This window comes from Carassius carassius, chromosome 20 (genome assembly GCF_963082965.1).
Source record: "Carassius carassius chromosome 20, fCarCar2.1, whole genome shotgun sequence".
NCBI lineage: Eukaryota > Metazoa > Chordata > Actinopteri > Cypriniformes > Cyprinidae > Carassius > Carassius carassius.
The window spans coordinates 18,603,580-18,620,500 of record NC_081774.1 but is presented as its reverse complement, the minus strand read 5'-3'; the positions used below and the strand labels follow the sequence as shown (position 1 = coordinate 18,620,500).

Sequence of the window (16,921 nt, the reverse complement as noted above, 5' to 3'; positions counted from 1 at the left end):
GTCTTTTGTTCTTTAAATAATTGGCTTATTGTCTTCCTTCAGTGCTATTACTTTTATCATGTAAATTTGTTTTAGATTAATTAAATGATTACAGTACATTATTCATTTCAACCATTTTAAATTCAATTGTTGGGCTTAATTTCAGTTAATTTAGCATGTTGTGTTTTATTTATTTATTTACTGTAGCTAAATTCAATAAGTCTTTTATCATCTTCCATTCGTTATTTTGTCTGACCTCTGTCATAACTTGTGATGTCTAATATTAATATTAATATGGCTTGTTTGATAAACATGGCTATCTTTATGAGATATTAAATAAACATGCAAGAACAAGCAGAAAGGGAAATAGAATTGAGACACAGATAAAACTCAACCCATGTTTTCAAAAATCAGGAGCAGCATGCTACCAAAACTCAACTGATTCTGACTTCCTTCACCATTCTCTTTTATATCAAATAGAGCCCCAACTGTGGATTAGTTATGTGACATGACACAAACAATAAATTAATTCTACTGGATTCTACAGCTCGTCTAATGGAATTGTTGTGGGACCCCTTTGAATAATTTCTATGCTTTCTACCAGTATAGTGGCAGTCCTGCTGAAATGAAAGGGCATGTTAGCATGAAACTATGCAGAAATTAAGTAGTCTATAAACCATGTAGCATCCAGAATGTTTAATGCATGCACAATTTATTAGGGCCTAGCCTTGACCTAAAGTGACAGTCTGTTGAATGATAATACTGCTGCTATAGGTAGCAATAAAAAAGAATACAAAACAAAGCAGCTATTAAGCTGATAATCAGTGATAACAATTATGAAGGATGACATTATATATATATATATATATATATATATATATATATATATATATATATATATATATATATATATATATATATATATATATTTTTTTTTTTAAGATGCTCTATGTAAGATTTTGACTACTAAAGCATAGAAATACCATAATATGTTTGCAGATATTTAAGAAACATGCTAAGTTAACATACTTATCTTAAAAAAAAATGCTACAGTCAGTTATTCTCATTTGAAAATGTGCATTCTGGGCTGGAATGTCAGTCTTTGTTTTGGTTTTTGAAACCCGCCCACTGACAGTTTACCCAATTGTATTTCAGCACCCCAGGTTGCCAGTTGGCAGAAAACACAGCTTATTTCATTTCATTCATCGTCAAGTGCGCTCGTTCCTGTTTGTGTCGTCAAACTGGCAACCTGTGTGTGCGTCAAGTCTGAGATGGAGACTTTAAAGGGTAACTAAACCCCTGGTCAGAGCCTGACTCCACCCACTGGCAATATTTGAAAAGTGCTGAAAAGTGGGCAGAGCACAGCAGGGGTAGAGGGGATGAACCGAGGGTGGGGCTGAGTGCGTGGGGCGTGAACCTGAGACCCGCAGTGACGGATTGACAGCTGCTGTCAGAGTCGCTAAAATGGAGAGTGACTGTAGTGACCATACCAAACTGCGGTCTTAACTCCCGCACCGCGTAACTTTTCAGCGCGAGCTGTGTGGAGAAGCCCATTTCCACCTCCATCGCGTTGAAGAAGCAATTCCGCGTAAAATGCAGTTTGCACACTCCAGCTCTAGGCGGGAACTCGCGGTCTTCCAGGCCAAGTGCATGCAACCACTGGCGCCTAATTTTCAAGTCTGCTTGAAAACTATGCAGTCCAGCAGTGCTGTCGCAACCAGCAACACTACACCTATGTACCATCCTGATCATTGTAAATAAATCTACTCTAACTTGAAGCTATCCTAACTGATGCAATACTATGCTACTAACTAACTATGCTTCTAACAATACTTACGTTACACTAACAACTATGCTAATTAAAAAAAACTACATAGGCTACACGAAATAATCTAAATAACTATATAAATGCTATGCTAAATAGATGCTATAATAGTCTATCCTGGTCGTTTTCAATACTCGCAATTCCATCTGACTCTACAGTCCTTTTGACAGAACAAGATGGTTTTATACTGCCAAGGGCGTGGTAGCTCGTACCAAGGGGCGTGGTGAGCTGGAAACTGCTTACGTCACCTGCCACTGCCCACGTCACTTGCCACCGCAACATCCAATAGGAAAAATCAACTGCAGTAGCCACCGTTCAACCTGAAGAGGGCAGCACTCAGATGTTTTTACACCATATATTGTAGAATGAAAATACTTTATACTCAAATGTCAAAAAAGTTACTCGAATCAATGAACAGCACTAATAAAGCCCCATTCTTATAGATCATTAACTAAAAAAAAAGTTGGTTTAGGGTTTAGTTACTCTTTAATTTGGACTGCAATACCTAGTTCAACCACTCTGTGTCAATCCTACATACAGAACCTTATAATAATAATAATATACATAATTTTATTTTAATACTCTATTCAACGGCCAAGAAATGCATGTATGATCTTCTTGCCAATAGTTTGATTGTAAAATCAGAAACCACTGTCATGAGTGTCTGAGAAAATAATACACAGATACATCTGCAACTGCTTAACAAATCTGAAACCTGCACCTGACATGCACTTTACCTCTGACTACATTTCAGCTGGACTTGACACGATATATGATATGCAACTGTATGACTGAGTCTCAGCAACCGTTGCATGATTGCAAATGTTAGTATAGTCATTAGAGGTTATCATAACTCATGTTCCAGCTTGATTTAGGAGTCAAGCAATCTTACAAAAGGAAAAAAAAAATCTAATAATTGCTGCTATGGCATGAGGAACACCAAAAATCTCGGGATGAATGCTAATTGTGAAAATAGGACAAGACACCAGGAGAAGAAACCTTTACATTTGAAGTTTTGAAGTTTTTATTTTTATTTTTTTATTTCTCCTATCTGCCTCATTTCATAGTTCAAACAGACAACAGTGGCCTGACATATTTACTGAATCAAGAATTCAACATACAAGTCTGGCCAGGAAAAATCAATGCTTGGGCAGAAACTCGGAACTGTCACTGAGGTAGACTAGCATGTAACAAAGTGCATTGAAATGCAAACTGACCTTCAACAGCTACACATAACATTGCGCATGCTGGTAAATAGAATTGTTTTTGAAGTTTGTATGGACCATACATTCAAAGATTTTCTGTGAACACTGTTGCATGCTCCAAAATGGACAAGCAAAGTATTCATTGGGTTTCCGGTGCATGGCTAAACAGCCAAAAAAAACACAAAAACATGTTAATATGCCCTTGTTGGTAAATATTCATGGAAACATCATCTGTTGAACGTTAACAGTTGGGAGAAAATCAGATGTTTATCAGTTTATTGGATTCGTACAAGATGTCCTGCTGCTGTCTGTCAACTGAGAAATTGAGATTGTGAAAGAGGTTTTTGTCATATCAACCACCTTTAATCATGTTAAATAAATGTGATTTAATTATTTCAAAATAATAGAGATTATGATTTGAGCAACCCTAAATTAATGGGGTCTATAATGCACCTTTTTAAAACGTTTAAGCCCCCAGCTCCCAAGGCTGCATGAAAAACAATAAGAGTACTGATGTTGGAAGTATAGTTTGGCTGATTTCGGTGGAGTGTCTTAATAGGCTACAGTAAATCCTTGTCCTTTTATCTCTACATTACCAGTCCAGCTTCAAGGTTAGTTATAGTTTTGCCTTACGCTCATGATATTTTACTTTTATGGCATTGTAAGGGTCATAGTGCATGTGGATGTGTGCTGACATACACCAATGCCATATGTTAATCCAAAATATCCTATTATCCAAACTGATATTTGTATTCAAGTATAAGGAACAGTGGAAGCAATATATCATAAGAGCATGTTCAAGTTTAAGTATAAGATAGGTTACACAAATTAGTACATTAGTTAAAAGCAGAAAAGAAGAGAAAGAGAATTGTTTGCAGTTATTTGTTACATTTTTATAATTATCATAATAAGTGCCTTTATGGTTTATGTTTAAAGACTAGTTATTTTTTTGGAGTAAAGTAGCCTGCATGTAGCATCGGCAAGATCATAGGTTTGGTTCCTTAGAACTGCATGAACTGAGACAAAAAAATTATAGCTTGAATGTAATACAGAATGTATAGCTTGAATGCAAACGCAATTAGAAATATTTTTTACATTATTCCTTACCCTAGACAGCCATGCATTCCATAAAGAACTGGATGAGTGAAGTTTGTGTTGTCTACAGTGTATGTATCATGCTGTTGCAAAGTTTTATGCTTGTACTGGCTTGCAATGATTTAGTGTAGTGGAATGTGCTTTTCTATACAAATTCTCTTATTGATTATTTTGATCAATGTGATCCCAGCACTAGTTTCAAGTCATTGGTGGATGTTGATAGACTTGGACTTCATGATTGTACTTGTATTAAAAAATACAATCATTTAATAAAGGTTTTATTACAGGGAAAGGCTTTCCTCAGCCTTTTTACCTCAGGGGTAAAAATCTTGCATCTTGCACAACCAGATGGTGGTGTTTATATTTTATAATGATTTCACCCCTGAAGCTAATTTCTAATTGGTTAAAACAATGTTACAACTCATCTTGTTACAACACTCTTCAGTCTCTGGTACATTGTCCCATGTTGTATAATCTTTGTGAATCCAACCAAACTGCTTCGGAAAGTTTTGTTACCTCCCTCCCTTTCTGATCAGCCATGAGATGTTAAAACTTTTTTTTTTAATATGTAGGTAAAAAGTATTTCGATTTTATATAACAAATTAAACAAGTCACCCTGCTGATTCAGATGATATACACTGCAGAATTCATTAACATGATGACAAATCAAATGACAAACCAGAAATTAAATTAATTAAAATAGCATTTTGTTCTGTATATTAATTTTTTACATCTTATCTTCTAATCATTTTATAGTGCTTTATGCAGACAGATCTTTTCAACACAGATAATTATTAAACAGAAAAGTATGAGAATCAGTGATGCAAACTTGATGCGAAAGTAAAACAATAGTGTCATTTTTCATCACAAATCAGTTCAGAAACAGTGTTGATGTTGCAACATTCATCTGTTATGAAAAAATCAATTCATCTGTGCAGCAATAGTGTCTTATTCAGCTCAATTGAAGTTTTGTTCTCATCCGATAGTGTCAGTGCAGTCAAATTGCTAATTTTACTTATTATCAAGTATCATTTAAACCCCAACTAAGCAAGATGACAGTGGCAAGGAACCCAAACTCCATCAGATGACAGAAATGCTTACCTAATTGGGTAAACCAGGGGTTTTTAAACATTCTCTTATTGAACACATTTAGTTAAGGCCTTGAATCTCTGCTCAGCTTCTCAACCAAGTGTTGTTGTTTTTTTTTCCAAATTAATATATCCTGCATTTTTTTTAATAGCCAGGATGTTGGGTGGGCAATATATTAAACATCATATTTCCCTTTCTTAAGAAGTCTCTTGTCTTCCGTCCCTTCTAAGTGTCATGCCATGCTATGTGCAGGAAAAGTAAGGTTTTAAAGGGGTCATATGATACGATTTCAAATTTTCCTTTCTCTTCGGAGTGTTACAAGCTCTTGGTGCATAAAGACGATCTGTAAAGTTGCAAAGACTAAAGTCTGAAAACCAAAAAGATATTCTTTATCAAAGTTAAGACTCTGCCATGCCCCCCTAAAACTTTGTGTGACAGTTCCTTTGCTATTGAATGTTCAAATGCAGAGTTTTGCGCATTGCATGTGTGTGTGTGTGTGTGAGAAAGAGAGAGAGAGAGAGAGATGGTCACACAGTGGAGTGAGGTGTCTTAACAGTCCGTGGCTTGTGTACTGCAAATACATAGGAGCTTCATCACTGTATCTGTCACATGACTCTGTTCCTCTTTCAGGCTTGAACTGATGGTAAAACTAAGGACTTTATTAACTGTATTACATTTATTTTGAAAGATGAAGTTCGCGATTATGGAAAGGGGCATTACATTTCCAACAAGTGCTTGCGGTGTTCGGCCAATCACAATGCACTGGGTCATTTGGCCAATCAGTGCAGACTACTCTTGTCAGAAGGACAGACTTTGTAGAAAAAATGATGCGTTTGAGAGAGGCGGAGCATAAAGGACATACAATAATGTACAGTATTTGAAAAATAATGTGCATTAAAGCATGTCAGAGTATTACTGATGGTTACACCAAATACACAAAATAATGATCTTTAAAACATCATATGACCCCTTTAAAGGTTTCTTTATCATGGACTTTTTATATAGAATTCTTTATCCACATAAGATGGAGTGTTCATCTAAAAATTCTAAGATCTTATCAATCACTTATATCTTGGACAATATAGCACAAATGTAATCAAATATGGTATTTCCAAGTTTTTAGATTTGCAGTAACATCAAAACAGACTATAAAATGCTGTTTTCAGTTAAATGTATTCTTTGAATGCACGTGAAGTTACAACAGTCATAAAACTTTATGAATACCTTTTATGCTATAGGTGAACCCCTTCACACTTTTTATTGGTATATACATATGATGCTACATTTGACTTCTCAAACATTTTGTAACTGTTTTTGAGGTGAATAAACTATGTGGAAAGAGGCTTTTTGAGGATACAGAATAGAATTAATTGATTGCCGCAGATTGTTTGTTTTATCTGTAGTTTCAAGGTCAAATGAATGCTTGGCCATCACAGTGTTAATTATTAAAGTTGATGAACATGGCCTTCATCTGGACCTTATCAATGGAGTTAACTCCTTTCAGTAAGACACGTCACACACATTGAGATACAAACACTGCATTTGATAAGATCGACTATAGATTGGTACTTAAAGCTGATTATCGATCCATTCAGTTGCCAATAGAATCCGAGAAAAATGTTTCATTCATTTTAAATCCAATTAAACTGCATGCAAATGTAACAGATTAAATGTATAAATCCAAAGCATAACAAAACAATGTTAGTAATTATAAATTCCTAAAATCATGTGTGTACTGATGTTAAACAAGTCGTTTTATTGATTTATTTTGAAATATCTTTTATTAATGTTACTTACTAGCTCATGCCGGATGCCAGTTTGTTTGAACTGACTGAACTCACTGATGCTTTGAGGTTTTGGGCAGAGCACCAGTTACCAGCGATCAATGACCATTTATACAGAAGTAACCTGTCAAATTAAGGTTACGATAGTATAAAGTTCTTGCAAGCAGATAAACACTTTGCCAATTCATACAGCTTTTGAACCTCTCCTCATCACCCGCTGAGGGAAATACTTAGAAGAACTCTGCTGAAAATATGACTAATCATTTACCATACTAGCTCATCTGACACAACAGGGTTTTGAATACAAAATAATATTATATTATACTTTTTGTTGTTGTTGTTTAATATTCAAATGATGCATGTTTTTCCTTTTTTTTGTGACAATAGAAGATATTTCCTGGAATTCCTATTTGTGGCACTGATGCAACCTCAACCTTTTAGTCATCAAGAGGTTTTGTGTTGCAGACAAAACATTAAATTGTTTGTATGGGGTGTACAAATTGTTTGTATGGTTTGTTTTGAGAAGTCTGGTGGTGAAATATGAGTTACAACAGGTACACAATACATCCATAGAAATGTACGTGCCTGATACGTACATAGCATGACCTCAGCATAAATGTTATGTCATGGCTTTTAAAAAAATAAACAAACATACTTAAATCTTTTCAATGAGTTTCAGAGAGTTTACGCCCCATACCCCCCACCATCCCACCAAAAAAATCACACATCTCAAAGACCTTGAAGCTGTTTCTCAACTTTGGAATACTAACAAAGTACAGTCTACTGGCCGTCAGGTGGAGGTGTCCATGGACTCCGTTCAAGGACACGCACAAACACACACACACATGCCTACACCTATCCAGTATTTTTTCTTAAAGGCATCTGGCACGTCATTAGTCGTGGAGTTACGTCAAGGGCTGTGGCTTGCGGTGAATCATATAAAAACCTTGCTAAGAGCACATGAGTGCATCTTCAATGATTAAAGCCACACTCTAGTTCCACCAGTTTCTGTCTCCCCAGCAGTCATGATACTAAGCATTGCCCTCATTTGGGCCATAGTTGTTGGACTCTGTTGTTGTCTTTGGCTTATCACAGGAATACGCAGAAGGTAAATACCCACAGATTTGTGACTAAAATCATCACAGGGATGGATGGGATTCACATCTGTTTGATAATTGATGTTACATATTTTTACAATCTCTAATGCTAAATAACAAACTTGCAGGGTACTTCTTTAAATGACAGATCACCTTAAATGATTATATGTTGTTTTTAGTTCGCTAGTTTTCCAAACAATTTTTGCTAGCACTGAATTGAATCGGCTACATGATGAACTTGTTTCTTGTTCTTAAACCCTGCTTTTATGAGATGTTTTTAACTGTTGCTGTGATTGTTTCAGACAGCCTGGGGAGCCTCCAGTAGAAAATGGTTGGATCCCTTACCTTGGTTGTGCTCTTCAGTTTGGTGCCAATCCTTTAGAGTTTCTTCGCAGCAGACAGAAGAAACATGGTCACATTTTTACATGCAAGATTGCTGGGCAGTATGTCCATTTCCTTTGTGATCCATTCTCCTACCATGCTGTTATCCGCCAAGGAAGGCATCTAGATTGGAAGAAATTTCACTTTGATGCCTCTGCAAAGGTAAGGAAACTAAAATGTTGCTTATTGCTAACAACAAAATGAACTACTTAAACTGGCATGTGATGACATGCATGTGTTCTTGCAGGCATTTGGTCATGAGAGCATGGATCCCAGTCAAGGTTACACCACCGAGAACCTGCATCAGACCTTCCTTAAGACCCTGCAAGGGGAGGCCTTGTCTCCTCTCATTGAGACCATGATGGAAAACCTACAGAGCACCATGCTGCAGTCAGGCATGCTGAAAGCCAAACCCTCCGAGTGGCAGAGCGATGGCATTTTTGCCTTCTGCTACAAGATCATGTTTGAAGCAGGTTACCTGACCCTCTTTGGAAAGGAATTGGACGGAGACCAGAGTATTGCACGCCAGCAGGCCCAAAAAGCTCTGGTGCTCAATGCATTGGAGAACTTCAAAGAATTTGATAAGATCTTTCCTGCTCTGATTGCTGGTCTCCCCATTCACGTTTTCAAAAGTGCGTACAGCGCTCGCGAAAATCTCACTAAGACAATGCTCCACGAGAATCTCAGCAAGCGTGCCAATGTGTCGGACCTCATATGCTTACGCATGCTCTTAAATGACACATTATCTACCTTCAACGAGCAGAGCAAAGCCAGGACCCATGTGGCCATGCTGTGGGCATCACAAGCAAACACTTTGCCTGCAACCTTCTGGACCCTGTTCCATATGATCAGGTACAAATCATATTTAGAAAGTGTAAAACTGCACAGTAGTCACTCCCTAGGGTTATCAACCAGCACAGATAAATGCGGTAATTGTAGTGTTGGAGATAGGGTTAGGGTTAGACTATACTGTAATTGCATTTAGAAGAAGATCTTAACTAACTTATACACTTTTCCTCTGATGTATAAGACAACAAAAATAGTTGTTGAAACTAAAAAAGAAAAAGAAAAAAAGAAACTCAGAAATTGATAATAAATTTAAAAATGAATTAGACAGAGTAATCTGTCTTGATAACCCCCCCCCCCCAAAAAAAAGTTCCCTGCTGTACTTGTTAAGTAGATGACACAACTTTTGCTTGTTTGCAGGTGCCCTGCGGCCATGAAAGCTGCTACCGAAGAGGTGAGGCGAACATTTGAAAGTTCTTATCAGAAAACCGATCCCATGAATTCTCGACTTGTACTAACAAGGGAACAGTTGGACAACATGCCAGTTCTAGGTGGGAACACTTTGAAAATATTTGAACATTCATGTACTCAATGTGATTAACATACCGGAATGTCATGTGTACTAAAGCTTCCCTGTAATTTCAGACAGTATCATTAAAGAGGCGATGAGGCTGTCCAGCGCGTCCCTGAATGTGAGAATGGCCAAGAGCGATTTCCTTCTTCACCTGGACAACAACGAGTCTTACCACATCCGCAAAGATGATGTAATAGCTCTGTACCCCCCCATGATTCACTTTGATCCTGAGATCTATGAAGATCCTCTGGTGAGAAAAATTGCAGCTTTCACCTAAAAAATATCAGAATAAACTTGTAAATGATGTAAGAATTAATCTCCTCATTAATGTGTTTGCATCTTCCACGAACAGACATACAAGTATGATAGATACCTTGACGAGAATGGACAGGAGAAGACCAGCTTTTATCGAAACGGACGCAAACTTCGTTACTACTACATGCCCTTTGGCTCTGGGGTAACCAAGTGTCCTGGCCGCTTCTTTGCTGTGCATGAGATCAAGCAGTTCCTGTCTCTACTGCTAGCGTACTTTGAAATGGACCTTTTAGACCCTGATGTGAAAGAACCGCCGCTGGACCAGTCTCGGGCCGGACTGGGAGTTCTGCAGCCCACCTATGATGTTGACTTTCGATACAGACTCAGATCTCACTAGGAATCTCACACTTATTTATGGACTGTAGACTTAGATGTAAATAATGTACATATTTTCATTGCATCCAAGCAGACAAATGTGAATAGGTTTTAATTGTGTTTTCTTTCTATTCAAGTTGATTTGAGAGAGATTAAAAAAATCTCCTTTTTAATACAATTCAGTAACATTTACTGCACTTATTCTGTTTATTCATAGTATTCTTCTCAATTCTTAAAATATCTGGCAGTATTCAATATTGAACATTGGTTAGAAATTTGGAATCACTCATGCTATTTCATTGGTGGTTTACCATTTTTGTAAAATGATATGCAATGTGCTTTGTGATTGCAGGCTAATTTTACTTTTTAAACAAAAGGTGCTTAAAGGTGTGCTGTAAGCAATTTTATATGGAATTAAATACAGAAAACGATCAAATATCAATGTAATAATTGACTTGATGAAGTGTTATGTCAAACTCTGTAACAGCCTTTTTAAACAATAGGGAAAAAAAATATATATTTCCGGTCAGATTCATGGTTTAGCCAATCAGAAGGGTTATTTTATTTGTATTTTTTGCCTTTGCCTTTGCGCGTTCACAGCGCACAGTCCATTTTTGGGCAGCCGGAAACTGTGAAAAAGGTATTTTTGGATTACGTTTTCGTAAATTTGGAAGGTGTAAAAAGTTAGTGGTTTATAATAAACGCGATTTTACACAACCAAACATCTTATAGTCAATATACACATTGAAATAAAGATAAAAATTGATAGCACTTAAAAGAAGAAAAAAAAGAGTTCACCGCTACAACCTTTTCATCGCTGGACTGAACGTTCAGACGCCGAGCTCGCTTGCTTCTGATTGACAGGTAAAAAAATACAATGGTTACATTTAAGCTGCAGTGTTGAAGAAAATGGGGCAGGTTTAATTTGAAAGAATTTCTGCAGATAATGTAAGTAAGCACAAATCAATAAAAAAGGGGGAAAACCTAAACCAGCATAAGCTATTGTGCTCTTGGTCAGTGTAGGAGACCAGTTTAAACTGGATAAGACCAGCAAAGCTGCTTTTTTCTTTTCTTTTTTCTTTCTTTCTTTTTTTTTTTAAATACATGATATAATATAACAACAACAGCAACATTTATAATAATAACATAATCTAGGCAATAGATTATAAACAATATTCAAAGCCCAGAATTCTTTCAGCAAGTCAATGTTTGTTACCCCCGTTTACCTTTTCCTTAACATCTGTTCATCACTATCACTATCTAAGGATGCCAAATGGTCAAAGGCAATCCTGACATAGACCTAAATCTAGTTGATAAACACATAGATTGTGTCAAGGACACATGCTTAGCAACCACCACTTCTGTTGATAAGCCTGAGCATAAGGCATGCAAATATTAAAGTGACTCTTAGTAACCCGGCTGTCTTCAGGGTAGGCTACAACGTGAGAGTGTACTCGTGTGCACTGCTGTACACTTTTTCCTTGACCTGATTATGTAATGAACCTGCCAACACGATCTACAAAAAATCACTTTGCATTAGGACGAAAAGTTTAGTGTAATAATGAATTATCTTTCCAATATAATGAGACACTTTCTCAGAATTAATTGTAAATTAATCCGCATGTGCAAATAAGGAAGTGACGGCACATTAGCAACATCTATTTGTGTCAATGCATGAACACAGCAAACATGGCAAGTTTTCATTAAAGTGAGTATTTCATTAATAAAAGAAGATTTTTGTGAGAAGTCATTATAATGAGTAACCAAGTCACAATAGTCACTATCTCATTATCACAGTAATAATTATAATGAAAAATGTTCTCCATATATGAAATACTCATTCCCATTGTTATGCCTTCTTGCTGCTGGGAATGGGTTTTCATTCTGATCAGTGAGTCAACATATTACGGTAACATTATGTATCATATTTCAGATGATATTGGTCTCATAGGTGATGAACAATAGTTGAATATGTGTTAAATTATAGTTCTTAAGAATATAGAGTTATATGCATTTAGTAAGGAATAGATGAGAGAGGTTATTTTTGGCCTTTTCCACAGAACCTGATGACAGTTAGCAGACAGATGCTGTTTGCCAGTGTAAATAATACATCTGAATTAGTTGTTTGCTTGTGACCTTCTACAGGGTTAGACTTGTTTGTGCAAGAATATAAAAGTGAAATGTCTGTCACGATATTTGCGGTTATTATCAGTCGTGGTGTAACTATTGCATGTCAGCCTTAGGCATTTTAGGCTCAGATGAAGTATCATTAATTGATAGAAAAAGTGCACGGCGGTTGTAATTGAAAAGTGAAGTAGTTCATTGTTTTATATCATCTTAACTGCTTCATAAAGATTATCTCAAGGCCATTGTGATATAGGATAATACTTCAGATGTGGAGTTGAGATATGGAAATGGACTATCTAGAAGCAAAGTTTCTGCTGTAGCCAAAGGCTGGCAGCTTTTAGTGTTTAATGTACAAAGTATTTACTCGCCTCACTTTTTTAATACCTGAAGAGGCCAATAAATCATTTACAAATGCAAATGAGAAATGGTCTGTGTGAAGTAAAATGTGGTTGCCAAAAGGGATTTAAACATTTGAGGAGAAAAACGTATCTCTCCAGGCAGAGACTGTGTAGTCCATACAGTATGTTTTCATTTGCCACAGCCATGCACTGGTATGACTGAACAGAGACAAGTATTTTAGTTACAATTCCTGAAGAAGACAAGGTTTAATGACAATAGTGAGTTAGAAAATGGCATAAAATATTGATTATTTGGCTAATGTTATGCTGACTATTTCAGTCCATATTGTCTACTGTTTTATAATATAACATAAAATTTTAAAACATTTTTAGTCTTGTAACATCTGGAACTTGTTTGAAAATCAGATTTTGATTTAGTGCTTGCTTACATTAAGTCATGGGACAGTATTTCATGGGTCTAGATTTGAGGTTGGTTTGAGATTTAACCCTACAAAAAAAAGCTATTCTAAAACTGTTTAAAAATTTAAGGTTGGTAATATTGTGATTTAAAAAAAGTACATTTTTATATTTTGCTATCTTTTTATAATGTTATATTCTATTATTATTATTATTCTATTATTTCTATTATAATATTATTTTAAAATGTAATTTATTACTGTGATGGCTGAAAACTGAATCACAGCAGTCATTACTCCAGTCTTTTCGGGTCACACGATCCTTCAGAAATCATTCAAAAATGCTGATTTGATGCTCAATAAACATTTATTATTCATATCAATGTTGGACACTTCTACTTGTGATGCATACATTTTTTAGGATTCTTTGATGAACAGAAATGTATTTGAAATGAAATGCTGTTCATACTGCATGAGCTTGCAGGAATCCTCAAATACAGCGTTTTTCACTTTATTGAATGAGCAAATTGTTTTCATATTTATTTTGCAATTTTAGAATTAAAATGGAGTTTGAATCAAAACCCTCGGTTTCCATAGCATGCTCACAAACCCCCCCCCCCCCCACACCTTCTGTTATCTTTGATATACAATGTTAAAAAACATGTTTAAGTTCAGATTTATATTACTAAGAAACTAAACTGTCATTTAGCAGATGCTTCATCTAAAGTGATTTTCAGTACACTAATTACAGTGACAGGCCCCCTGGAGGTTACACACACACACACACCAAATGACACAAACATTGACTAAAAAAGTAGTTTTTATAAAGAATAAACATCTAATTGTATCCCGCACACATGCAGTCTGGGGGGTAAAATACGTTTTTGAGTGTACAGAATGCCATCACATTTGTATATAGGCCATGTTGGTTTATGTACTCATACAGAAGAGAGAATTCAGTGTTGCTTCTGATGAAAAGAAAATGTTATATTGTGCTACTGCATGTGGAGGAGTTGAAGCAGAGTGTTTTTATCTCTAATAGTGGAAGTTGGTGCACATGCTCTGTTGAAACGAGACAAAAATGACGTGACATGCAGCTGCAAGCTCTCCGTTTTCACTTTTCAGTGAAGTGACAACAGTATTAATTGGTGAGGACAACAGGACCACACACTGGACAAGCTCAAACAGGTTGGCATAAAAAACAGTCACCTTTTGCAAATCTAGTCAAATAAAGGTCAGAAGAGTGGCTTTATGTCTGTTTTTGGAGATAGACCGTGGTTGAGTCTGTTTTTAATGTCCTACATAGTTGTGTTTCTGCTGCTGGAGTCACCCAGCCCTTCCAGAAACTCTGCTGGTAAGTATCATGGCTTTGGCATGTCTGTTACATTCATGGTTGAAGGTATGACAAAAATGTTAGTTAGGAAGTATCGTCTTAGCACACTTGTGTAAACCTATAACTGTGATTCTTTTTTCCTCAGAACTGCAATATGAGCTTGAAGAGGCCGATAAAAATGTAAACAAATTTTTAAATAAATATAAATCGGTAAAGACTGTAAGACAAATGTACATCTGTTTTGAAGGGGGAAAAGGCAAATTATGCAGTTTCTTAAAAATAAATAATTGTATTAATGATTATGGTTAGTGATAACTAGATTTTAATAAATGCTAAATTAGCTATCCTGGTGTTCAAAAGTTTGGGGTCAGTAAGATATTTTAATGGATACTTTTATTCAATAAAGACGCATTTAATTTGTTCAAAAGTTACAAGTAATGTTAAAATAACCTTCTGTTTTAAGTAACTGCTATTCTTTTGATCTTTCAATTAATCAAATAAATCCTCAAAAAGTAAAAAAAAAAAAAGTTTTCACAATATTGCTTGTTTTTTTATTATTTGTGATCAATTAAATGCAGCTTGGACATGGAAAGACATGAAAACATTTTACAGATCTCAAACTTTTGAATGCTAGTGTATATATTTGTTCAGGATCGGATTAGATGTTTCCTTTTTAAAGATATCAATAAGTAATGCAGACACAAACAGAGCCTGCTTTGAAGCACACAAGATTAGGATTAGTATGTCCAAAACAACAATTCGGTAAAAAAATGTATCAAAGCTGCATGGTTGCCATACATTTGCTTTATTTTTATGAATTTTTTGGTGTGTGTGTGCGCGTGTTTTCATGCTTTAAAGCTAATAACAATAAATTGCCAAGAACTGCCTGTGTTACAGTAGGGACTGCAGATTTATTTTAAATGGTCTCATGATCATACATACTGAAAAATCCTTTTAGATTTCAGCGTGTGCCGTTTGTAATAAGTGGATGTAATCAGGATTCAGCCCTTCTGACTCGTAAGCCTGGCAGATTTGGCTTCTCAATGCTTCAACTTGTTCATTTATATCAAGATCCAGAGAACCATGGGTCAGTTTTGAAGACAGTTGACCCAAAAAAAATAAATAAAAGTCATCATTTACTCACCCTCAAGTTCTTCCAAAGCTCTATGAATTTCAGTCTTTGACAAACATAAAAGTTTTGATATTTTGAAGAATACAGCTCATGTTCCCCATTGACTTCCATAACATGAAGTCATAGAAGTAAATGGGGACCATCAACTGTATGTCTTTGTGTTCAGCAGAAAAAAGAAAGGGTAAGTAAATGATCATTGAATTTTTATTTTTGGGTTAACTATTCCTTTAACAGTGTTCCTACTTTATATTAACTGGCCTTAGCTACTATGTACTTATTATTTCAATGATTCATATGGTACAATGCACTAACTGTGTACACATGTATTTAGATTGAATTTATTTATTTTTAATTCCTGCATGGCATTACTTCTGTAATTAATTTGTGTAATTACTTTTATAGATTATTACACTGTTGCGCCACCCTTTACACTTTAACCCAGCCTTAAACCTACCCATACCACCAAACCTGGGTCTAACCTAATTCGTATCCCACCTCAACTGCAGTAAAAGTGTTTTGCAATACAATATGAACACAATAAGTACACTGTAATATTTTTTTTTGATGTAAGTACATAGGCTAGCTACGGCCACTTGATATAAAGTGGGACCCAGCTGATTGCTCTTTTCTTCATTATATCAACTGTTTTTGGATAGTGAGCAAGTAGGAAAGGGTGTGATTTCATGGGATGATTTCTGTGTTTTTCTTTCCTTCACTCTTGAGTGAATGAGGTGATAAGGATCTGTACGGGATAACATGAGTTACTTATTGCACCATCTGTTAGCTCCACATAGTCACCTTGGTAAAAAACATTGTTACTCATTGTCGACATTTACCTGTTATTTAAACAGGATTACATGGAATATGAATCATAATTTAAGGAGGAGATCATATATGAATAATATTAGCATTTGTCTGTTAAATCAAGCAGTGTGATTCTTTGTGCTCACGCCGTAGGCTCGCTGCTATTCTGCCTTCGGCCACCAGATGGCAATATTTTGCCATCACTAAAAACGACCTCCATGACAAGGAGCTGTAGTTCTCAAAAACAGCAAGGCAGTCAGAATAGAGAGAGTCTTTTCATCTGTCTTTAGCTTCTTTAGTGACACTCCTGTACAAAGTCCATTAAG

The 16,921-nt window shown here is 35.8% G+C and overlaps 1 protein-coding gene across 1 annotated transcript; it reads left to right on the top strand.

Moving 5' to 3' along the window:
* Positions 1-7,670: 7,670 nt before the first annotated feature.
* On the top strand, positions 7,671-10,881 carry LOC132096581 (cytochrome P450 7A1-like). The gene is made up of 6 exons (XM_059502026.1): positions 7,671-8,085; positions 8,377-8,617; positions 8,703-9,307; positions 9,662-9,792; positions 9,887-10,065; positions 10,168-10,881. The coding sequence occupies exons 1-6, from the start codon at positions 8,003-8,005 to the stop codon at positions 10,465-10,467; spliced, it is 1,539 nt and encodes a 512-aa protein (XP_059358009.1). The 5' UTR covers positions 7,671-8,002; the 3' UTR covers positions 10,468-10,881.
* Positions 10,882-16,921: the final 6,040 nt, after the last annotated feature.

Bases quoted from the DNA above. Each gene is read 5' to 3' on its own strand.
- LOC132096581 (XM_059502026.1), top strand. From the start codon at position 8,003: ATGATACTAAGCATTGCCCTCATTTGGGCCATAGTTGTTGGACTCTGT. The intron at 8,086-8,376 runs GTAAATACCCAC...TGATTGTTTCAG, and splicing joins ATCACAGGAATACGCAGAAG to ACAGCCTGGGGAGCCTCCAG. The intron at 8,618-8,702 runs GTAAGGAAACTA...GTGTTCTTGCAG, and splicing joins ACTTTGATGCCTCTGCAAAG to GCATTTGGTCATGAGAGCAT.